A 26,762-nucleotide genomic window follows, 5' to 3' on the forward strand; every position below is an offset into this window, starting at 1 on the left:
AAAAATATCAATTAAATATATAAACCCCTAGCTAGACTACGAAGTAAAAAGAAAGAAAAAGAAGCGTTGACAAGGATGTGGAAAAAAAAGGAATCATCTTACACTGCTGGTGGGAAAACAAACTGGTACAGCCACAGTGGAAAAGAGAATGGAGACTTCTCGAAAAGTTAAAAATAGAACTGCCCTATAATCCAGCAATCACACTACTGGGTATTACCCAAAGAGTAGAGAAACAATAATTCATTCAGAGGCATACATGTTTTTTAAACATACTATGTTTAAAAAAAGCATAATTTACAGCATCCAAATTATGGAAGCTGCCCAGGTATCCATTCATAGATGCATAAGGATGTGAGACACACACATACACACACACATATACACACACTGGGATACGATTTAGCTGTAAATAATATCAAAATCTTCCAATTTGCTACAACATGGGCGGAGCTAGAAAGCAAAATGCTAACTGTAATAAGTCAGTCAGAGTAACAAAAACACCACAGGATTTCACTCATATGTGAAATTTAAGAAAAAAATAAATGAACAAAGGGAAAAAAAGAGAGAGGGACAAATTAAAAAGACCCTTACTTAGAACAAACTAATGGTTACCAGAGGGGAGGGTGGTAAGGGGATGGAATAGATAGATATTGGGGACAAAGGGGTGCACTTGTCATAACGAGCACTGAGTGATGTATGGAATTAGTGAATAACTATACTGTATACCTGAAACTAATATAATACTGTACATTAACTGAATGGAATTAAAAACTTAAAAGCCAATGCAGGGGTGGTTCAACACCTACAAATCAATCAACGTGATATGCCGCATTAATAAAAGAAAGCATAAGAACCATATGATCCTCGCAAAAGATGCAGAAAAGGCATGACAAAATACAGCATCCTTTCTTAATAAAAATCCTCAAGAAAGAAGGGATAGATTGCAAGCTACCTCAACATCATAAAGGCCATATATGAAAGACTCACAGCTAATATCATCCTCAATGAGGAAAAAATGAAGAGTTTTCCCCTAAGGCTAGGAACATAACAGGGATGTCCACTCTCACCACTATTGTTCAACATAGAACTGGAAGTCTAGTCTCAGCACAAAAAGAAATAAAAGGTATCCAAATCAGCAAGGAAGAAGGAAAACATTCAGTCTTTGCAGACAACATGATAATCTGTAGAAAACCTGAAAGACTCCAACAAAACACTGATAGAACTGACACACAAACTCAGCAAAGTCAGGATATAAAAGCAATTTACAGAACTCTGCTCCATGTCTACACACCAACAATTAAACAGCAAAAAGAGTAACCAAGGAATTGATCCAATTTATGATTGCACCAAAAAACATAAGATAACTAAGAATAGCCTAACCAAAGAGGTAAAAGATTTATACTCTGAAAACTACAGAACATTTATCAAAGACACTGAAGAGGACACAAAGAAATGGAAAATTCTCATGGATAGGAAGAACAAATATTGTTGAAATGTCTATACCACTGAAAGCAATCTACACATTTAACGCAATCCCTATCAAAATACCATTAGTATTTTTCACAGAGGTAGAACAAACAATCCTAAAATTTGTATGGAACCACAAAACACCCCAAACAGCCAAAGCAATCTTGAAAAAGAAAAGCAAAGCTGGAGGCATCATGATTTCAGATCTCAGGCTGTATTACAAAGCTATAATCACCAAGACAGTATGGTACTTGCCTGAAAACAGATACATAAAGCAATGAAACAGAATAGAGAACCCAGAAATGGAACCACAATATATGGTCAACTGACAAAGCAGGAAGGAATATCCAATGGAAATAAGACAGTCTCTTCAACAAATGGTGCTGGGAAAAATGGACAGCAACAGGCAAAGAATGAAACTGGACTACTTATTTCCACCACACACAAAAATAAATTCCAAGTGGATGAAAGATCTCAATGTGAAACAGAAAACCATCACATTCTTAGAGGAGAAAACAGGCTGCAATATCTTTGACCTCAGCCATAGCAACTTCTTACTAGACATTTCTACAGAGATAAGGAAAACAAAAGCAAAAATGAACTACTGTGACTCCATCAAGATAAAAAGCTTCCGCACAACAAAGGAAACAACAAAACTAAAAGGCAACCTACCAAATGGGAGAAGATTCTTGCAAATGACCTATCAGATAAAGGTCTCGCATCCAATATCTGTACAAAGAACTTATCAAACTGAATACCCAAAAAATAAATACTCCAGTTAAGAAGTAGTCAGAAGACATGAACAGAGATTTCTCCAAAGAAGGCATGAAAAAATGCTCATCACTCATTATCAGAGAAATACAAATCAAAACCACAATGAGATACGACCTTACACAGGTCAGAATTGCAAAAATTAACAATTGAGAAAACAACAGATGTTGGCAAGGATGTGGAGAAAGGGGAATGCTCTTACACTGTTGGTGGGAATGCAAACTGGTGCAGCCACTCTGGAAAACAGTATGGAGGTTCCTCAAAAAGTTAAAAATAGAACTACCCTACAACCTAACAATTGTACTACTAGGTATTTATCCAATGGATAACAAAACAGCAACACTATCAACAATAGCCAAATTATGGAAAGAACCCAAATGTCCATTGACCTAAGAATGGATAGTTAAGATATGGTATATCTATACAATGGAATATTACTCTACCATCAAAAAGAATAACACAGGGCAGCTGGGTGGCTCAGTGGGTTGAGCCTCTGCCTTCAGGCCAGGTCACAATCTCAAAGTCCTGGGATCAAGCCCCACATTGGGCTCTCTGCTCAGCAGGGAGCCTGCTTCCCCCTCTCTTTCTGCCTGCCTCTCTGCCTACTTGTGATCTCTCTCTCTCTCTCTGTCAAATAAATAAATAAAATCTTTTAAAAAAATGACACATTGCCACTAGCAAGGACATGGATGGAACTAGAGTGAAATAAGCCAGTCAGAGAAAGACAAACACCGAATGACTTCACTCATATGTGGAATTTAGGAAACAAAATAGGTGAATATAGTTAAAGGGAAAGAAAAAAAAAATAGGGTAAAAACTGAGAGGGAGGCTGGGGTGCCTGGCTGGCTCAGATGGTTAAGTGCCTGCCTTTGGTTCAGGTCATGATCCCAAGGTCCTGGGATCGAGCCCCACATCGGGCTCCCTGCTGAGCAGGGAGCCTACTTCTCCTTCTGCCTTTCCCCGTGGCTTGTGCTCTCTCAAAGAAATAAATAAAATATTTAAAAAAATACTGAGAGGGAGGCAAACCATACGAGACTTAACTGTAGAAGGTTGTTGGAAGGGAGGTGGGGTGGGCTGGGAGGATGGGCTAAATGGGTGATGGGCATTAAGGAGGGCATTTGTGATGAGCACTGGGTGTTATATGTAAGTGGTGAGTTACTAAATTCTACTCCTGAAACCAATACTACAATAATACAACAATTAATATTAAGTAACTTGAATTTCAATAAAATCTTGGAACAAAAAAAGAAGCTTAAAAGCAAAAACAATTGGTTAAAATGGTTAAAAAATTAAAAAAAATAAAGTGTTCTGACTGACTAAATCTGTAATTATTATCTCATGGCTTAATATTACATATATATTCAAAAATATATAAACATGAATATTTACTAGTGTCATCTCTGCCACAAATCCTGCCAATCAGAAATTCAGTATTTTAGTAGTGAAAAATAGTTTATATTCTCATTACTATAGGATCACAGACTACTAAAAAAAAAAGGAAGTTCATTTCCACCTCAGAATCTTTGCAGTTTTTACTGGCAATGCCTTGTAACCCCAATCCTTCACTTCATTAGGATCTCCGCTCATACAGCACCTCCTTGAAGTTGCATTCCCTCTCTATTTTCTTTGAACACTTACTAGCTGAACGTACATATTTCTTATTTGATTAAAATCTCTCAACTGCACTACAATATAAGCTTCCTGAGGGAGGGCTCTTGTTATTCCTGTATACTGGCTGCTGTATCTCCAGACCCTATAACTTTGCCTGGGACAGAGAATATAATCCAACATATAATCCTGAATTCATGGATGCACAAGAACAGAACACCTTCATGTTCTTACCTGTAAAGTCTTACCAAGGCCCATGCAGTGTGCTAGAATGCATCCTGAACCTGGAGATTTCTTTGTTTTTTTTACAGATTCACAGCAGCAATCCCACATAAATTGAACACCTAAAAATGATAGCTTCACTGAGTTTAAAGATCCAAGTTAAAAATCTTCCTTCACACACATATCAAAAACGTAACAAAAACTTTTAAGAAACAGAATCTTAAAATGAGATAAAGAATCTCTTAAGTATATATGAAATCCCCCACCCTCACTAAGGTTAATTAGGAAAAAAAGAAAGATAGTAAACTGAAGCATACAACAGGGCAATTTTCCTTCATTTGTCTATTCTATCACAGCAAACCTTCATTTCCTGGGAAAAACTGAAAAAAACATATGAATAATCTAATATACAAATGTTATCTAAAATTTTATCTAATTTATAGATTCCTATCAAATATTATTTCAGGTTTATTGATTAGGAAAACTACCCAGGAGATAATTTATCATTTCTCCTTTCATTCACTAGTAAAGACTAAAGAAGAAATGGGGCTCACTACTCAAGGAGCAGAACTGTAGAACTTCCCTTATGAAGTCCTTCGCTTACACACTCAAAACTCACTTACTGATTCCACTTTAACAAAACAGAGAACAGGGATAATTTGGTATCTTTCAAAATACCAATGTCAGAATATTAACAAACATACCTGAAAAAAATGTTGAAACAGAATTTCCTTAAAAAGTCTTTTAGCTAATGGTGGTATCTCTCCCTACCCTGCAGCTGCCCCTACCCAACCATAGCAAACTATATGAAATCCACTTGCAATATGTACCCATTTGTATGTGGCACTTATTTTGACTCTACAACACTCATTTTCTTTGCAATCATTCAATTGTTTCTCCTCATTGATTTATGAGCTCTACAGGGGACTGAGTTCACGACTGTTTTGCTCACCAATGTGCCTCTAGTGCTTACCAGAATGTGAGGCACACAGGAGACACCAAATACTGGTAAGACTTAATTAAAAATGCTTTAATCATGGGGCACCTGGCTCAGTTGGTTAAGTATCTGACTCTTGATTTAGGCTTTGGTCTTGATCTCAGGGTTATGAGTTCAAGCCCCACATTGAGCTCCATGCACTGGGGGGAGCCTACTTAAAAAAAATGTTTTCATCATAAAATTGTTTCTTACCATCTACTTGATGTGGTTTCAATTTGATAACCATATTTCTATGAACCTGCACTAAAGGTTCTTTGGTTTCTTCATCTTCATCTAAAACCAACTTGGTTGTTATTGGACACTTGGTGGGTGAAGCATCTTCAATTTCTATCACCTATAAGAAAGGGAATTATAGTTAGCTAACTCACAGAAATCTTTCAAGCAATGGTGGAGTATTAGTGTTATTAAGGGAAATTTTCCAAAATATAGACATATCTATTTATGCACCACACATCCACTATTTTGGTTCAAGTAAGATCAGGACAGAGCACAGGTTAATACATGATTTCCAAAATTAATACCTATATAAGACTTTGAACCACTGTGGAAATATCAGTAATTTAACTCATCAGTTCTCACACACACGATAGGTACAGTTGTGGGAAAACCAGTACTCTAAAATAAACTATAGTACCACCTTACAATTTTTAACAGACACATGGGTCCCAAACAAAGATGGTTTTATCTTCCCAGAAGACACATGAAAATGTGCAAGGGCACTTAAGGTTGTCACAATGACTGGTCAGGAGTGGTATTTAATACAGGCAGAGAGGAAAGTAAATACAGATGTTCAGTAACGTAAAAGTCCTAAACAAGAAGTGTTTGACCCAAAATGCCAAACAATTCCCACTGCAAAACAATGTAAATATGTTGTGAAAGGGAAAAACTTTTAGAAACACTGGTTTGAGAACCACAGGCTCAAAAAAAAGTTACAAAAATATAAAATATCCTCTAACTGTAAAAGGGAAACAATAATCTCAGGTTTCTTATATAAGAAGAAACAAATAGATGTGAATACATTATGTGTATACATTTTTTTGCTGTCTTATCCCAATATCTATCCATTACACAATACACCCAAGAACTGTATAAGGTAGGTACAAATATTCCCATTTTACAAATAAGAAGTGAAGGACACAGAAGTTAAATAACTTACACAAAGTCATACAACTATGAAGTATTACAACACTATGATACCCAGAGGATCAGATATTAGAGTCCTTGCTCTTAAGCACTACACAATACTGCTTTAACAAAGGCAGTGCTTGTCTTAACAACTTTATGATTCCATGAAAACCAATAAAGACCCATTATTTTGTTTTTTTATAAGATTCATGATTTTAAAAATACAGACATTATGATCTTTAAGGAATACAATTTACCCAGTATTTCCTTTCTTATTTAGAACTGTAACAATGTACCCAGAGCAGGCTGGGACGACATCAGGTCACAGGAGTTCAGTTAGATAGTTATTAAACCATTCCGAACACCTACAAATCCAACAGGAGATCAAAGAGAAAAGCAGCAATTCTAGGAACAGAAAATCGACCACTTTCTGGAAGGTAGAACGTGTGAAGAAATGAATCCGAAAAGACGGAAAGATACACTGCGGGGGGAGAGGCCGGTTCCCGGCAAGCTAGCAGAGCAAGAGAACACAAAATCAGAACTTTTAAAAGTCTGCTCCACTAAGGGACATTGCTCCAGAGGGTAAGCGGGGGTGGGGCCCTCGTGAGGACAGCGTGGTCTCAGGTCCCGTGGGGTCACAGAAGGATCGGGGGTGTCTGCATGTAGCAGAGCTCGCAGGTATTAGAGCAGGGAAGCCGGCTGGCTACAGAGACGGAGGAGATGAGTGAGCACCCCCTGGAAGACCACAGCAGCAGGAATCTGGTGGATTTGGAGACTACAAACGGGGCTGTGTGGCAGAGAGAGAAATGCCTGGTCACAGGCCAGGTGACATTGAAGCATGCCCAGAGACCAGGGAGATGGGAGTGACTGAGTGCTTTCCTCCAAGGGCGCACTGAGGAGTGGGGCACTGAGCTTTTGGTTTCTTCCAGCCAGAGACTGGGAGGCTGCCATTTTCATTCCTGTCCTCCAGAGCTATACAGGAAGTGTTCAGAGAAAAAAAGCTCCCAAGAGCGAACCTGAGATGACTTAGCTTAGTCCCTGGCAAGGGCGGTGCAATTCCTCCTCTGGCAAAGACACTTGAGAATCACTACAACAGGCCCCTCCCCCAGGAGATCAGAAAGAACATCCAACGGAGACCAATCTCACTGATCAAGGAGAACAGCGGAATTCCAGAGGAGGGAAAAGCAAAGCATGGAATTCATGGCTTTCTCCCCAAGATTCTTTAGTCTTCCAAAGTTAAATTTTTATTTTAATTTTTTTCTTATGCGAATATGTTTTATTCCTTCCTCTTTTAACATTTTTTAACGAGTCTACCTTAACAAGTTTTCTTTAAAAAAATCTTTTTGAACCTTCATTATCATAGTCATATTTTATCCTTCGTTTTAACCAACTTTATTTCTTAGAGACACACAGGGTGTTTTCTTCTAAAAAATTTTGAGATACAACTTCTTCTAATATCAAACCATTCTGAACACCTACAAATCCAACAGTAGATTGAAGAGAAGAAAAGCAGCAATTCTAGAAATAGAAAATCGACCACTTTCTGAAAGATAGGACCTGCAGAGAAGTAAATTCGAAGCACCAGAAGATAGACCATGGTGGGAGGGGCCAGCTCCTGGCAATGGAGCACAAAATCAGAACTTTTAGAAGTCTGCTCCACCAAGGAACATCACTCCAGAGGCTAAGCGAGGGTGGGGCCCTCATGGGGACAGCATTGTCTCAGGTCCCACAGGGTCACAGAAGGATCAGAGGTATCTGAAGGTAGCAGAGCTTGCAGGTATTAGAGCGGGGAAGCCGGCTACAAAGATGGAGCAGAAGAGTGAGCTCTCAGCTCGGGGTTACCTTAAACTGTGATCCATGGCACAGTCAGGACACTGCGCTTTGAGCAAGGACCCCACAAGTGGCAGATCCAGGGAGACCCCACCAGAAGAGTGGCAAGGATCTGCTGGGATTGGAGATTCCAAACAGGGCTGTGTGCCAAAGACAGAAATACTCGATCACAGACCAGGTGAGCTCAGAGTGTGGCCGGACACCAGGGAAACAGGAGTGATTGAGATCTTTTCTCTGAGGGCACACTGAGGAGTGGAGCCCCAAGCTCTCGGCTCCTCTGGGCCAGAGATTGGGAGGCCACCATTTTCATTCCCTTCCACCAGAGCTCTATGGAAATCAGAAATCATTCAGGAAACAAAAGCTCCAGACAGCTAACCAAAGCAGATTACTTAGCCTGGCCCCTGGCAAGGGCGGTGCAATTCCGCCTCGGGCAAAGACACTTTAGAATCATTACACATACCCCTACCCCAGAAGATCAGCAAGAAATACACCCAAGACCAAACTCACTGATGAAGGAGAACAGCGGAATTCCAGAGGAGGGGAAAGCAAAGAATGGAATTCATGGCTTTCTCCCCATGACTGTGTACTCTTGAAAACTTAATTAAATTAAAAAATTTTTCTTATTCTTTTTTTAACTTTTACTCGTTCCTCTTTTAATGCTTTTTAACTAGTTTATCTTAACAATACCTTTCTAAAAAAATCTTTTTGAACCTTTATAATTATAGTCATATTTTATCTGTCATTGTATCTAACTTTATCTTTTACATACACATAGGGTTTTGCTTCTAAAAAATTTTGGGATACAACTTCTTCTAATAGATCAAAATATACCCTAAATCTAGCACAGGGTTTGTTATAGTCTTCAGCCCGACCAATATCTCTCCACTTTCTTTTTCTTTCTTTTCCCAACCAACTTACCTTATCAACTCCTTTTTTAGAATTTTTTAAAATTTTCTTCAGAGTCATATTCCATCCCTTCATCATGTTTACCCTTATTGTGTGTGTGTGTTGAAGTTTTTCTTTCTTTAAAATTTTGTGAGGTAGTTTCTGCTAAGAGACCGAAATATACCCAAAATCAAGTGGGTATCTCTGTTCTATTCACCAATCTAATTATTATGTATCTTTCTTCTTTAATTTTCTTTAAATTTTTTTGGACTTCTTTTTACCCCCTTTCTTCTCCCCACGATTTGGGGTCTCTTCTGATTTGGTTAACACACATTTTTCTGGGGTCTTTCCCACCCTTTCAGCAATTTATTCTCTCATTCTTACATTCTTATCTGGATAAAATGACAAGGGGGAAAAACTCAACACAAAAAAAAGAACAAGAGGCAGTACCGAGGGCTAGGGACCCAATCAATACACACATTGGTAATACATCAGATCTAGAGTTCAGAATGACAATTTGCAAGGTGCTAGGTGGGCTTGAAAAAGGCAAGAAAGATATTAGAGGAACCCTGTCTGGAGAAATAAAGGCCTTTCTGGAGAAATAAAAGAACTAAAATCTAACAAGTTGAAATAAAAAAAGCTATTAATGAGGTGCAATAAAAAATGGAGGCTCTTACCGCTAGGATAAATGAGGCAGAAAAACAAATTAGTGATATAGAAGACCAAATGATGAAGAATAAAGAAGCTGAGCACTAGAGAGACAAATAACTACTGGACCACAAGGGGAGAATTCGAGAGATAAGTGATACCATAAGACGAAACAATATCAGAATAATTGGGATTCTGGAAGAAGAAGAACGAGAGAAGGAAACAGAAGGTATATTGGAGAGAATTATTGTAGAGAATTAAGCCAATATGGCAAAGGGAACGAGCATCAAAATCCAGGAGGTGCAGAGAAACCCCCTCAAAATCAGTAAGAATAGGTCCATACCCCATCATCTAATAGTAAACCATACCAGCCTTAGTGACAAAGAGAAAATCCTGAAAGCAGCCTGGGACAAAAAGTCTGTAACATACAATGGTAAAAATACTAGATCGGCAGCATACTTATCCACAGAGACCTGGAAGGCCAGAAAGAACTGGCATGATATATTCAGAGCACTAAATGAGAAAAACATGCAGCCAAGAATACTATATCCAGCTAGGCTATCACTGAAAATAGAAGGAGAGATAAAAAGCTTCCAGGACAAACAAAAACTGAAAGAATTTGCAAACACCAAAACAGCTCTACAGGAAATATTGAAAGGGGTCCTCTAAGCAAAGAGAGACCCTAAAAGTAGTAGATCAGAAAGGAACAGAGGCAATATAAAGTAACAGTCACCTTACAGGCCAATACAATGGCACTAAATTCCCATCTTTCAATAGTTGCCCTGAATGTAAATGGGCTAAATGCCCCAATCAAAAGACACAGGGTATCAGAATGGATAAAAACACAAAACCCATCAATATGCTGTCTAAAAGAAACTCATGTAAGACCAAAAGACACCTCCAGATTTAAAGCGACAGGTTAGAAAACAATTTACTATGCTAATGGACATCAGAAGAAAGCTGGGGTGGCAATCCTTCTATCACATCAATTAGATTTTAAGCCAAAGACTATAATAAGAGATGAGGAAGGACACTATATCATATTCAAAGGGTCTGTACAACAAGAAGATCTAACAATTTTAAATATCTATGCCCTAACATGGGAGCAGCCAACTATATAAACCGATTAATAACAAAATCAAAGAAACACACCAACAATGATACAATAGAAGGGGACTTTAACACGCCCCTCACTGAAATGGACAGATCATCCAAGCAAAGCTCAACAAGGAAAAAAAGGTCTTAAATGACACAGGACCAGATGGACATCACAGATCTATTCAGAACATTCCATCCCAAAGCAACAGAATACACATTCTTCTCCAGTGCACATGGAACGTTCTCCAGAATAGATCACATCCTGGGTCATAAATGAGGTCTCAACCTGTACCAAAAGACTGGGATCATTCCCTGCATATTTTCAGGCCACGATGCTATGAAGCTAGAACTCAATCAAAAGAGGAAATTTGAAAAGAACCCAAATACCTGGAGGCTTAAGAGCATCCTACTAAAGAATGAATGGGTCAACCAGGAAATTAAAGAAGAATATTGAAAAATCCATGGAAGCAAATGATAACGAAAATACAACTGTTCAAAATCAATGGGACACAGCAAAGGCAGTCCTGAGAGGAAAATATATAGCAACACAAGCCTTTCTCAAGAAAAAAGGTCTCAAATACACAACCTAACTAACCCTACACCTAAAGAAGCTGGAGAAAGAACAGCAAAGAAAGCCTAAACCCAGCAGGAGAAGAGAATAATGAAGATCAGAGCAGAAATCAATGAAACAGAAACAAATCAATGAAACTAGGAGCTGGTTCTTTGAATGAATTAACAGGACTGATAAACCCCTGGCCAGACTTATCAAAAAGAAAAGAAAAAGGACCCAAATAAATAAAATCATGAATGAAAAGGGAGAGATCACAACCAACACCAAAGAAATACAATTATAAGAACATATTATGAGCAACTATATGCCAGCAAATTTGACAATCTAGAAGAAATGGATGCATTCCTAGAGACGCATAAACTACCAACACTGAACCAGGAAGAAATAGAAAACTTGAACAGACCCATAAACAGTAAGGAGACTGAAGCAGTCATTACAAATCTTCCAAAAAACAAGAGCCCATGGCCAAAGCACTTCCCAGGGAAATTCTACCAAACATTTAAAGAAGAATTAATTCCTATTATCCTGAAACTGTTTCAAAAAAAGAAATGGAAGGAAAACTTCCAGACTCATTTTATGAGGCCAGCAATACCTTAATCCCAAAACCAAAGACCCCATCAAAAAAGAGAATTACAGACCAATATCCTTGATGAATACAGATGCGAAAATTCTCACCAAAATACTAGCCAATATGATCCAACAGTACATTAAAAGGACTATTCACTAGGACCAAGTGGGATTTATTGCTGGGCTGCAAGGTAGGTTCAATATCTGCACATCAATGTAATACAATACATTAACAAAATAAAGAATAAGAACCACATGATACTCTCAATAGATGCTGAAAAAGCATTTGACAAAGTACAGCATCCTTTCTTGATCAAAACTCTTCAAAGTGTAGGGATAGAGGGTACAATACCTCAGTATCATCAAAGCCATCTATGAAAAACCTGCAGCGAATATCATTTTCAATGGGGAAAAACTGAGAGCTTTTCCGCTAAGGTAAGGAACACGGCAGGGATGTCCACTATCAGCACTGCTATTCGACATAGTACTAGAAGTCCTAGCCTCAGCAATCAGACAACAAAAAGAAATTCAAGGCATCTGAATCAGCAAAGAAGTCAAACTCTCACTCTCTGCAGATGATATGATACTTTATGTGGAAAACCCAAAAGACTCCGCTCCAAAACTGCTAGAACTTGTACAGGAATTCAGTAAAGTGTCAGGATATAAAGTCAATGCACAGAAATCAGTTGCCTTTCTATACACCAACAACAAGACAGAAGAAAGAGAAATGAAGGAGTTGATCCCATTTACGACTGCATCCAAAACCATAAGATACCTAGAAATAAACCTAACCAAAGAGGCTAAGAATCTGTACTCAGAAAACTACTACATACTCATGAAAGAAATTGAGGAAGACACAAAGAAATGGAAAAATGTTCCATGCTCCTGGATTGGAAGAATAAATATTGTGAAAATGTCTATGCTATCTAAAGCAATCTACACATTTAATGCAATCCCTATCCAAATACCATCCATTTTTTTCAAAGAAATGGAACAAATAATCCTAAAATTTTATATGGAACCAGAAAAAAACCTCGAATAGCCAGAGGAATACTGGGAAAAAAAGCCATAGTTGGTGGCATCACAATTCCGGACTTCAAGCTCTATTACAAAGCTGTCATCATCAAGACAGTATGGTACTGGTACAACAACACACACATAGATCAATGGAACAGAATAGAGAGCCCAGAAATAGACCCTCAACTCTATGGTCAACTAATTTTTGACAAAGCAGGAAAGAATGTCCAATAAAAAAAAGATGCACTCTTCCATAAATGGTGTTGGGAAAATTGGACAGCCACATGCAGAAGAATGAAACTGGACCATTTCCTTACACCACAAACAAAAGTAGACTCAAAATGGATGAAAGACCTCAATGTGAGACAGGGATCTGCCAAAATCTTTGAGGAAAACACAGGCAGCAACGTCTTTGACCTCAGAAACACCAACTTCTTCCTAGACACATTGCCAAAGGCAAGGGAAGCAAGAGCAAAAATGAACTATTGGGACTTCATCAAGATCAAAAGCTTTTGCACAGCAAAGGAAACAGTCAACAAAATCAAAAGGCAACTGACAGAATGGGAGAAGATAGTTGCAAATGACATATCAGATAAAGGGCTACTATCCAAAATCTCTAAAGAACTTATCAAAGTCAACAGCCAGAAAACAAATAATCCATTCAAGAAATGGGCAGAGGAGGGGCGCCTGGGTGGCTCAGTGGGTTAAGCCGCTGCCTTCGGCTCAGGTCATGATCTCAGGGTCCTGAGATCGAGTCCCGCGTCGGGCTCTCTGCTCAGCAAGGAGCCTGCTTCTCTTCCTCTCTCTCTGCCTGCCTCTCTGCCTACTTGTGATCTCTGTCTGTCAAATAAATAAATAAAATCTTTAAAAAAAAAAAAAAAGAAAAGAAATGGGCAGAGGACATGAACAGACATTTCTGCAAAGAAGACATCCAGATGGCCAACAGACACATGAGAAAGTGCTTCACATCACTCGGCATCAGGGAAATACAAATCAAAACCACAATGAGATACCACCTCATAGCTGTCAGAATGGCTAAAATTAAGTCAGGAAATGACAGATGCTGGTGAGGACAAGGAGAAAGGGGAACCCTCCTACACTGCTGGTGGGAATGCAAGCTGGTGCAGCCACTCTGGAAAACAGCATGGAGGTTCCTCAAAAAGTTGAAAATAGAGCTACCCTATGACCCAGCAATCGCACCTCTGGGTATTTACCATAAAGACACAAATGTAGTGATCCGAAGGGGCACCTGAACCCAAATATTTATAGCAACAATGTCCACAATAGCCAAACTATGGAAAGAATCTAGATGTCCATCAGTGGATTAATGGATATAGAAGATGTGGTATATATATACAATGGAATACTATACAGCCATCAAAGCAAAATGAAATCTTGCCTTTTGCAATGATGTGGATGGAACTATAGGGTATTATGCTGAGCGAAATAAGTCAATCAGAGAAAGACAATTATCATATGATCTCCCTGATATGAAGAATTTGAGAGGCAACATGGAGGGTTTGGGGAGTAGGGAACGAAAAAATGAAAGAAGATGGGATCGGGAGGATGACAAACCATAAGAGACTTTTAATCTCACAAAACAAACTGAGGATTGCTGGGGGGGACGGGGGGCAGGGAGTGGGTGGTTGGGTTATGGACACTGGGGAAGGTATGTGCTATGGTGAGTGCTGTGAAGTGTGTAAACCTGGCGATTCACAGACCTGTTCCCCTGGGGCCAATAATACATTATAGGCTAATAAAAAATAAACTATTTAAAAAAAAAAGATACAATGATTTAAAGAATTGTAACAATTACATAATATTCACCACAGAAATTTTCAAATGTAAGAAAAAGTAGGACAGCATAATAAACCCTGTTCCCCATTATCCAACAATATCAAATATTATCAACTTCTGGTCAGTTTTTTTTTTTTTTTCACTGACAGCCTCCTACTCATTCTCCAACTCCTCATACTCCACAAATGATTTTGAAGCAAATGTCAGAAAGCATGGAATTTCATCTGTAAATGTTTTTAAATGTCTCTTTAAAAGAACACTCTCTTTTTTAAACCGTAACTACATTATCATTACTGGATATAAACAATTATAATGTAAGTCACAAATTTGTGGTAAATTTCCTGGAAACTGCACTTACATACAAATGCTAATGATATAGAAATCAAGATTAATACTAGGTTACACCATGGTGGAGTATAAATACCATGGACCATTTTGATCCAAACTCCATTTTAACAAGTTACTTAAACCCTCTTAGCTTCAGTTTTTTCATCTACAAACTGGGAAAGATTATACACAGCCCTTAATGTTGTTGTTGTGGAGATTAAATAAGACAATCTATGCAAGGTAACTGACAAAGACTAAATATTCACTAAATTTTTATAGTATTCTAGTTTGGATTGTATCCAAGCTTCATATCACTCGGGTAAATCCATTAAACAAAATCAAAAATTCCCTAAATATCTTGTTCTTTTTGCAAGATGTAGCAGGCAGAATCATAAAAATGGTTCCTAAGATCCCATCCGCTAGTGTACACATCCTGTATAGTCCGATGCCTTTCATTGTGGTTGAGATCTGTAAATATGATGGGATATCATTCCCATAACTGAGTTAGTAATCAGTTGGGTTTGACTTAATCAGAAAGAGGGTTCTCCTAGGTGGACCAGAGCTAATCAAGTCTAGCCCTTTAAAAGACTGAAGCGTAAGAAATCCTCTCTTAACAGTCTTAGAGCAATTTTGTAGAAAAGTGTCTAGGAGCTAAGGACCTCCATGATACAACTACAAAAAAACTGAATTCTGAGAAAAAAAGAAGATTAAAAGGAATACAAAGTCTTATATGAATATCTGAACTCTGGGTAACAATTTAGTATCTACTCAGCGAGACACTGAGCAGGTTACCCAGTAGAGCCATACTCTCAGTTAAGCCACTCTGAAATTCCTAACTTATAGGACTATGAGATTATAATGTTGTCTTGTTTTAAGAGGATAAGATTTTGATAATATCTTAACACATCACTAGAAAAATAATACACATCGCTGTAATTAAGACCTTGGGACCATATGTTCATTAGTGATTTGCATGATATTTTTGTTACTAAGTGATGTCTTTGGATTGAGAATTAGTCAATCTTCATTCTGAATATAGGAGGAGATAATTTATCTTTCTCATCATTATTTTCACCATCATAAGTGTACTCTTAATTCCTCATCCCCTATTTCCTCCAAACCCCTGCCCACCTCCCCTCTAGTAACCATCAGTTTGTTCTCTATAGTTAAAGAGTCTGTTTCTTGGTTTCTCTCCTCTTTTTTTCCCTTTACTCTTCTGTTTTGTTTCTTAAATGTGACATATGAGTGAAATCACATGGTATTTGTCTTTCTCTAGCTGACGTATTTCGAACAACGTTATACTTGCTATCCCTAGCATGTCATTGCAAATGGCAAGATTTCATTCTTTTTATATCTGAATAATAATCCATGTATATATATAAAACACTTTTTCTTATCCACTCATCTATTAAGGGACACTCAAGCTGCTTTCATAGTTTGGCTACTGTAAATAATGCTGTAATTAACATAGAGGTGCATGTATCCCTCTGAATTAGTGCTTTCATATTTTGGGGGTAAGTACCCAGTAGTGTGATTCCTGGATCATAGGGTAGCACTTTTTTAAATTTTTTGAAAAACTTCTATACTGTTTTCCAAAAAGGCTTCAACAATTTGCATTCCCATCAACAGTGCAAGGGGGGTTCATTTTTCTCCACAGCCTTGCCAACCCTTGTTTCTTGTGTTTTTCATTTTAGTCATCCTGACAGGTATGAGGTTATATCTCAACGTAGCTTTGATGTACAGTTCCCTGATGATCAGTGATGTTAGGCATACTATAATGCAAAGTTGTTGAATCACTACATTGTTCACCTGAAACAACTAAAACACTGTGTGTCAACTATACTTTAAAAAAAATACAAAAAGGGGAGCCTGGGTGGCTCAGTGGGTTAAAGTCTCCACCTTCGGCTCAGGTCATGATCCCGGGGTCCTGGGTTCAAGCCCCACATCGGGCTCTCTGCTCAGCGGGGAGCCTGCTTCCCCTTCTCTCTCTCTGCCTGCCTCTGCCTACTTGTGATCTCTGTCAAATAAATAAATAAAATCTTTAAAAAAATACAAAAGGGATTTAACAATAGTATGAACATACAGAATAATTAACAAACATGAAGGTGACAACTGAAATTATAAACCTACAGAACAGAAAGAAAAAAGAATGAAGAAAAATGAGACTAGGTACTTGTGGGACACCATCAAGTGGACCAACATATACATAATGAGAGTCAAAGAAGAGAATGAGAAAGGGGCAGAATGATTATGTGAGGAAATACTGGCCCTAAACTCCAAAAAATTGAGTAAAGACCAGAATCTACAAATCCAAGGAATGCAACAAACTAGAAATGAGATAAACTAAAAGAGACCCAGACTGAGCACATTATACTCAAAGCTCTGAAGGCCAAAGACAAAGAGAATTTTGAAAGGAGCTAGAGAGAACCTGTCAGATATAAAGATTATCAATAACATTATCAGCTGACTTCTCATCAGAAACTTGGAGGTCAAAAGGTGGTGTTATAGTATTTTTTAATAGAATTTTTTAAAAAGAGAGACAGATTGATTGATTTCTTAGAGTGAGCGAGAGCGAGCATGTACGAGGAGGTAGGGTAGAGGGAGGGAAAGTCTTAAGCAGACGGCATGCAAACAATGGAACCCAATGTGGGTGGGACACGATTTCATGATCCAGAGATCGTGACCTGAGCCGAAACCAAGAGTCAAATGTTTATCTGACTGTGCCACCCAAGCACTCAGATAATATATTTTAAAGTGTTCAAATAAAATAATTGTCAGCTGAGAAATTCCTAGCAAACAAAATATCTTTCAAAAAAGAGGGAGAAATTGAAACATTCCTAAATTGAGGGAGTTCATTAAAACTAGACAAGAAATGCTAAAGGAAGGCGTTCAGGTTAAAATGAAAGGAATGCTATATAGTCACTCAAAAGATGTATGAAGAAGTAAGTATCTATGGAAAAGATACATATAGGGGCAAATATAAAACCCACTACAATTGGAATTTTGGTTTGTAACTCTAGGTTTGTTCTCTATGTATTTAAAGGACAAAAGCAAAAAAGATATTTAGAATATGTTACTAGGCATAAAATGTATAGAAATGTAATTTGTGACATGAGAAACAGAGCTATAGAAAACTACAGTTTTGTATATGATTCAATTAAGTTCATATCAATTCAAAACAGGCCATTATGACATTAGGATATTTGATATGATATTTAATACCATGATAATAACCATGAGGAAAATATCTAATGACTATACACAAAAATGAGATGGGAGTCACAATGTGTCCCTGTTTGAAAAAGACAAATAAAAAAAGAAGGCAGCAATGGAGAAAATAATGAAAAAAAGCAGTAAGACAAAAGGTACCAAAATGGCAAAAGTAAATTCTTACTCATCAATACTTACTTAAAATGCAGATGGATTAAACCCTCAATTAAAAGACATAGACTGAGAAAATGTAGTAAAAGATGATGTAAATGCTGGTCACCTACAAAAGATTCAACTTAGATTAAAAGACACAAATAAGCTGAAAAAGAAAGAATGATAAAATATATTTCATGGAAACTGTAACTAAGAAAGCAGGGGTGACTACACAGACATCAGACAAATGGACCTTAAGTCAACAAACTATTTTAAGTGGCAAAAAGATACTGTACATTGATAAAAGAATCAATTTATCAAGAAGATAGAACACTCATAAATATAAATGCACCAACAACAGAGCACCAAGATGTATGAAACAAACACTGACAGAATTAAAAGGAGTTCTATAATAATAGTTTGGAGACATCAACACCCAACTTTCAATAATGCATAAAACAAACCCAAAAAAGATCAGTCAGAAATTAGAACTTGAAAACATGATAAAACAATTTACCACAACAGATATATAGGTAACACTCACACAATAGCAGGATACAAATTTTCACAAGTACACATGAAACATTATTAAAAAAGACAAACCACATGTTGGGTTTAAAACTAGCCTTAAAAAATTATAAAGGACTGAAATCATAAAAAGTATCTTTCCTGCTCAAAATTGAAAGAAGCTAGAAATCAGTAACAGAAGGAAAACTGGAAAAAAATGCAAATATGTGGAAATTAAGCAAGACACACTTAAAAAAAAAAGGTCAAATAAGAAATCACAAAAAAAATTAGAAAAAACCATCAGAAAAATGAAAACAAAACTAACAGATGCAGAACATCACTTATCATCAGGGAAATACAAATCAAAACCAAGATGAGATATTACCTCACACTTGTCAGAATGCCTAAAATTAACAACACCAAGATAAAACAGGTGTTGGCGAGGATGCAGAGAAAGGGGAACTGTTTTGCACTTGGTGGGAATACAAATTGGTGTAGAAACGCTGGAGAAAATTATGGAGATTCCTCAAAAAGTAAAAAATAGAACTACCATACAATCCAGCAATTGGACTACTAGGTATTTACTCAAAGGATACAAAATACAGATGTGAAGGGGTACATAGCCAAACCATGGAGAGAGCCCAAATGTCCATCCACTGATGAATGGCTAAAGAAGATGTGGTGTATATATACAATGGAATATTACTCAGCTAAGAGAAAGAATGAAATGTTGCCATTTGCAAAGACATAATGTAGCTAGAGCATATTATGTGCAATAAGTCAAAGAAAGACAAATACATTTCACACATATGTGGAATTTAAGAAACAAAACAGATGAATATGTGGGAGGGGAAAATAAAATAATAAGGAGAGAGGGAAACAAGCCATAAGAGACTCTTAAAGAGGGGAGCCTCAGTGGCTCAGTCACTTAAGCATCTGTCTTCAATTCAGCTCAGGTCATGGCCACAGGGTCCTGGGATCAAACCCTGCACTGGGCTCCTAGCTCAGCAGGGAGTCTGCTTCTCCTTCTCCCCCTTCTTCTCCCCCTGTTTATGCTTTCTCTCTCTCTCAAATAAATAAATATTAAAAAAGAGAAAGAGAGACTCTTTAAGATAGAGTACAAATATCTGGGGTGATGGATGGAGGTGTGAAGGGGATGAATTAGAAGGGTGACGGGTATTGAGGAGAGCACTTGATATGAACAGCATCGGGTTTTGTATGTATGTGCCAAATCACTGAATTCCATTCCTGAAACCAACACTGTACTCTACATTAACTGAATTTAAATAAAAGTTTGGGGGCACCTGGGTGTCTCAGTGGGTTAAGCCTCTGCCTTTGGCTCAGGTCATGATCTCAGGGTCCTGGGATCAAGCCCCACATCGGGCTCTCTGCTCAGCAGGGAGCCTGCTTCCCTTCCTCTCTCTCTGCCTGCCTCTCTGCCTACTTGTGATCTCTGTCTGTCAAATAAATAAAATCTTAAAAAAATTAAATAAAAGTTTGAAAAGAAAAAAAAATAAAGTAGAAAAATAAAAACATCAAATACCTTGAATATACATTTTTCAAAGAAATTATACAAATGGCTGATATGCATGTGAAAAACCATGTTCAACATCATTAGTCATATAGGAAATGCAAATCAAAACCATAAGACTTCACTTCACATCCACTGCCCAAAAAAAAAATAAAAAAAAAATAAAAACAGAAAATAAAAGAAAGAAAGAAAAAACAAAAGAAAAGAAAAAAATTTTTGGTGAAAATGTGGAGAAATTAAAACTTGTATGCATTGCTGGTGGCAACACAGAAGGTGCAGGTGTTGTGGAAAGTGGTATGGCAATTCCTCAAAAAATTTCATCCAGAATTACGTTATGTTCAGCAATTCCACATCTGTGTATATATGCAACGGAATGGAAAGCAGGAACTTAAAGAGATACTCGTATACCCATGTTTATAGCAGCATTATTCACAACAGCCAAAAGGTGGAAGAAACCCAAATATCCATTAACAGATAAATGGATAAATATAATATGATATATGTACACCACATATTATTCATCCTTTAGAAAGTAATGAAATTCTGTTAGTTAATAAAATGGAGGAATCTTGAAAACATTATGTCATGTGAAATTAGAAAGAAAAGGACAAATACTGTGTGATTCCATTTATATGAGGTACACAGAACAGACAAATACTTGAGACAGAAAATAAAAGAGAGGTTAAAGGGGGCTGGGAAGAACTCGTTTATTTTTTTTATATGTACCCTCTGTTTAGGATAATGGTAAGTTCATGAAAACAAATGGTGGTGATGACTGCACGACACTGTGAATGCACTTCTTTGAACTGTGCACTTAAAACACTTAAATTGTAAATAATTTGGCAGAGGGTAAGGGAGCAGGAGAGACAGAAAAAAAGGGAGAGAGGAAGGGAGCTAAAGAATCTTAAGCATGCTCCACACCCAGCACGGAGTCCAATATGAGGCTCAATCTCACAATGTTGAGATGGTGACCTGAGCCAAAGTCAAGAGTCAGACACTTAACTGAGCCACTCAGCTGCCTCAGTGAATAATTTTTTTTTAAATAAAAGGAGCCAAAGAAGCACAACAAAAGTCACTCTAATATGTAACAGGATATTCCAATTTAGTGAAAAATGTTCAAACAACCGAACTGTCCCTCAAAAGAAGATTTAGAGATGGTAAGGACTGATGGTACTATACCCATTCAAACCGTTAAGTTGTACCAGAGTTAAGGGCAGACACAACAGGTATAACTTTCCAAACAGTAAGGAAAAGGAAAAAAGCAAGTTGAAGAAAACCACAAAAATATGTAAGAAAGATCTGTGCATTCCATGGTATGTTGAAAAGAAATGTACACTTAACATTAGTACATTTCCCTAAATGTAAATTCTATATAAAAAGGAAAGCTTATAAATTTTTACAAATTCCAGCTCACGATATGCATGCTAAGGATGCCTAGGTGGCTCAGTTGGGTAAGTGTCCAATTTTTATCTCAGCTCATGTCTTGATCTCATGATTGTGAGTTCAAGCCCCACATTGCATGGAGCCTACATGAAATTCTTTTTTTAATTTTTAAAAAAGATATGCATGCTAAACCATTTGGGTTAAATGAAATGATGTCTATAATTGACACTAAAATGCATAAGATGTGTAATAATGGATAGAGAACTTAGCAGATAAACAGAAATGTAATAAATCAAGTATACTAAAACATTAATGGAAGACTCAAGGAGGTAAGCTTAAGGGAAATTACTGTGAAATAATGTTCACCGTGCTGTGTGCTGGAACTTTTCATAATAAAACATTGGAAAAGAGAGAGGGAATAGAAAATATTAACACATAAAGGAGGTAAGATTTCAGACGAAGGAAAGTTAAAGAGATAAAAGGGTGCATCGCTAGGGGCACCTGGGTGGCTCAGTGGGTTAAAGCCTCTGCCCTTGGCTCAGGTCATGATCCCAGGGTCCTGGGATTGAGCCCCACATCGGGCTCTCTGCTCAGTGGGGAGCCTGCTTCCTCCTCTCTCTCTCTGCCTGCCTCTCTGCCTACTTGTGATCTCTGTCAAATAAATAAATAAAATCTTAAAAAAAAGGGTGCATCACTAGAAATACAATTCTACATGTACATGTACCTAACAACAGAGCTTCAACACACAAGAAGAAAAAAATGAGAAATGCAAGGAGAAAACAACAAATCAACAATTATACTGGGAGACCTCAACATTTTCTCTCAGTATTAGACAGAACACCAATAGAGATATAAAAGCCCTGATTATAATAACCAGTACAACTTAATTAAAATTAAGTTAATTAATTAAATTAATTAATTTTATTAAAATTAAAATACTGCAGCTAGAAACAACAGAATATATGAGAGGAAAAAATAAAAAAATATACACCATTTCTAGGTTTTAAATTAGAGAAGACTCTGAACACAGTAAAAGTGAAACAAAATCATCAAAATTCATATGGCACAGTGTTTAAAACAGTAAGGGAATTTATACCATTAAATGCATATATTTTTTAAAAAGCAGGATCTAAAATCCACCTTAATTAGCTAGAAAAAGAAGAGTAAATGAAACCCAAAGAAGATGGTAAGATAAAAATAAAAGTGGAAATCAGTGAAATGGAAAAAGGTGAAACAACAGAGGAATCAATGAAACCCAAAGCTGGTGTTTTTGAAAATGATACTAAAATTGCTAAACCTCTAAAGAGACTAAACAAGGAAAATGATGAGACACAAATTATCAACAGAAATTAAAGACGAGAGATCATGACAAAGCCTACAAAACATTTAAAAATCCAGAATATTATGAATAAATTTACACCAATAAATTTGACTATTTAAATGAAATGGGCAAAGTCATTAAAGACAAAATTTATCAAAACAGAGCTAAGGAGAAAAAGATAGTCTAAATAGCCTTACATTTATTAAATAAACTGAAGCTGTTAAAACAAACACACACACACACACACACACACACACACACACACACACACCGAAAACTACAGGCCCATGACTTCACTGGAGAATTCTATCAAACTTTTAAGAATGAAACTTCAAGAAGATAGAGGAGGTGGGAAAACTTCCCTACTCACTCTATATGAGAACAGTATTACTGTGATAGCAAAACTAGAAACATATATAAGAAATCTATAAAGGAACATGCATACTTAATACTGAGGTAAAAACATGGTTGAAATATTAGCAAAAGAAATACAACAATAAGGGCCCCTGGTTGGTGCAGTCGCTTAGGCACCCAGCTCTTGGTTTTGACTCGGGTTGTGATCTCATGGTCAGTCATGGGATCTAGCTCTGCATTGGGCTCTGCACTCAGTGCAGAGTCTGCTTGAGATTCTCTCCCTCTGCCACTCGTGCTCATGCTCATTCTGTCTCACTCTCCCTCTCTCTCTCTCTAATAAATAAACACATAAATCTTTAAAAAAAAAAGAAATACAACAACATATAAAAAGTGTAATGTACCATGACTAAGCAAGGCTTATTCTAGGAATGCAAGACTGACTTTTCTAGGTTACCGAGACGGACACATTAAGAAGCATTTGAAGAAAGTAAGCATCCACCACACCTGGCATGTGGTCTCAGCTAGTACCAAACCCCTCCCCACCCTGGCAACCAGGCTCCCACCTTCCACACTTGATAGGTGGCCTCAGCTGGGACTGGTATCCCTCCAAAGTAGCACTTGAGAGTGATGGCTCCTGGGGGGGTGATGGTGGCTAACCTTGCCTACCAACATACCTGCAACAGTTCCAGCCCAGGCACAACAGGAAGATGCAGGCAGCCCACACAAGGGACAGTTCTGGGGGCCTGGTTCTGGCTGACTAGTGGGGACTGCACTTCTGGGCCCCAGAGAGGATACCTTTTACATAAAGCCACTCCTTCAAGACCAAGAGCAGTAGCTATTCTAATACATAAAAACAAACACAAAGAGAGAAAAAGAGGACACAGAAGAATGTGTTCTAAACAAAATAACAAGACAAAACCTCAGAAAAAGAACTAAACAAACAGAGATAAGCAATCTACCTGATAAAAAGTTCAAAGTAATGACCATAGAGATGCTCATCAAACTCAGGAAAAGAATAAAGACAGTGAGAACTTCAATAGATACAAAATATTTTAAAAGAACCGATTAGGGCAAAAAGAATACAATAACTATTATTGTATATTTGATGAAAAAATTGATGTTACAAATATATAAAAAGATATACCATGCTCATGGACTAGAAGAATTAATACTGTTAAAATGTCCATACTATCTAAAATGATCTATAGACTCAATACAATAGCTATCAAAATACCAATAGCATTTTCTACAGAACTAAAACAAAGAATCCTAAAATTTGTATGTAATCACAGAAGACCCCAGACAGCCAAAGCAATCTTGAGAAAAAAGAACAAAGCTAGAGGTACTTGGAAGTAGCACCAGATTTCAAACTATACTACAAATCTATAGCTACAAAGCTAATGAAAACAGTATGGTACTAGCACAAAAAAACAAAAACAGAAACAAAAACCAAAAAAAAAAAAAAACCCAGATATACAGAACAGTGGAACAGAAGTGAGAACCCAGAAATAAACCGACACTTATACAGTCAATTAATCTACCATGAAGAATGTAAGAAAATACAATGGGAAAAAGATGCAGTCTTCAATAAATGTTATTGGGATAATTGGACAGCTACATGAGAAAGAATGAACAAAACCACTTCCTTACACCCTACACAAAAACAGGCTCAAGATAAAGTCCTAAATGTAAAACCTCAAACCCTAAGACTCCTAAAAGAAACCATAGGCAGACATAAGTCTTAGCAATACCTTTTTGAATCTATATTCTCAAGCAAGGGGCAAAAAAAGCAAAAATAAGTAACTGGAACTGCATCAAATTAAAAAGCTTATGCACAGCAAAGGAAGACATCAACAAAATGAATAGGCAACCTAATGAACAGAAGATATTTGCAAATGATATACCTGATAAGTGGTTAATGCCTAAAATATATAAAGAACTCATACAACTCAACATATACACACACACATAAAAACAATCCAATTACAAAACAGGCAGAGAACCTAAACAAACTTTTTTCAAAGACAACATACAAATGGCCAGAAGACACATGAAAAAAATACTCAACATCACTCATCATCAGGGAAATGTAAATCAAAGGAACAATGAGATATCACCTCACACCAATCAGAATGGCTAGTATAAAAAAGACAAGAAATAACAAGTGTTGATGAAAATGTGGAAAAAAGGGAAGCAGTGTGTTCTACTGACATGGGAATAAAAATTGGTACAACTACTATGGGAAATAGTACAGAGGTTCCTCAAAATGATCAAATAGAGTGACCATACAATCCAGCTATTCCACTTCTTGGTATTTATCCAAAGAAACTGAAAACACTAATTCAAAAAAGATACATGTACCTCTACGGTAACTGCAGCATTATTTACAATAGCCAAGATATGGAAACAACCTAAGCATCCATCGACAGATAAATGGATAAAGAAGTGCTGTGTGTGCATGTGTGTTGTATGTATCACTCAGTTATAAGAAAGGACTAAAATCTTGCCATTTGCAACAATATGGATGGACTTGCAGGGTATTATGCAAAGAAATAATTTAGAGAAAGACAAATGCCATATGATTTCACTTATATGCAGAATCTATAAACAAAATAAAACAAAAACACTCTCAAATATAGAGCACAAACTGGTGGTTGCCAGAGGGGAGGGAGGTAGAGTGGATTAGTGAAGTGAAAGCAATAAAGAGATACAAACTTCCAATTATAAAACAGGTAAGTCACAAGAAACTAAAGTACTATGAATACTAAAGTATAGGGAATATACTCAATAATACTGTAACAAAACACTGGTGACAGATGGCAACTAGAATTACAGTGTTGATCATTTCATAATGTATATAAATGTTCAATCACTATGTTGTGAAACTAATACTGCATGTCAACTATATTTTAATCAAAAAAAGAAATTATGTTCAATTGTATGTCAACTGTATATCAATCAAAAAAAGAAATTAAGGGACACCTGTTGCTCAGTCTTAGGTTAAGTGTCTTGACTCTTGATTTCAGCTAAGGTCATGATCTCAGGGTCATGAGACTGAGCCCTGCCCTGGGCTCTGCACTGAGCTTGAAGCCTGCTTAAGATACTCTCCTTTTCCCTCTGCCCCTCCCCCCTCCACTTACACAGACACTCTCTGTGTCTCTCTGTCTCTCTAAAAAAAAGAGTGAGAGAGAAATTACATCCATTTATAATTTTAAAACAGAAATTAACAGATTTGAAAGAAATTAGTAATTATTTATATATGGACATGATTGTAAAGGTAGAAAATTGTTAAGAAATCTACAAAAAAGCTACTAGAACTAGTTAAGAGGATTTAGCTAAATCACAGACTACGAAGTCATTAAATCACTTGAAA

The 26,762-nt window shown here is 37.0% G+C and overlaps 1 protein-coding gene across 5 annotated transcripts in view; it reads right to left on the minus strand.

The window, feature by feature from the left end:
* ATRX (ATRX chromatin remodeler) overlaps positions 1 to 26,762 on the minus strand; it is a 294,269-nt gene that overhangs the window by 118,530 nt on the left and 148,977 nt on the right. For 4 of the 5 annotated variants that reach the window (XM_032840596.1, XM_032840595.1, XM_032840594.1 and 1 more), the window contains 2 exons: positions 5,258 to 5,399; positions 4,081 to 4,190 (listed from right to left, as the gene is read on the minus strand). The exons of the other annotated variant lie outside the window; for it this stretch is intronic. In XM_032840596.1, coding sequence (XP_032696487.1) covers positions 4,081 to 4,190; positions 5,258 to 5,399 — 252 coding nt within the window. The remainder of the gene's footprint in view (positions 1 to 4,080; positions 4,191 to 5,257; positions 5,400 to 26,762) is intronic. 5 annotated transcript variants of the gene reach the window in all.

Source organism: Lontra canadensis, unplaced genomic scaffold, assembly GCF_010015895.1.
Source record: "Lontra canadensis isolate GAN:19392208 unplaced genomic scaffold, GSC_riverotter_1.0 scaffold114, whole genome shotgun sequence".
NCBI classification, from domain to species: domain Eukaryota; kingdom Metazoa; phylum Chordata; class Mammalia; order Carnivora; family Mustelidae; genus Lontra; species Lontra canadensis.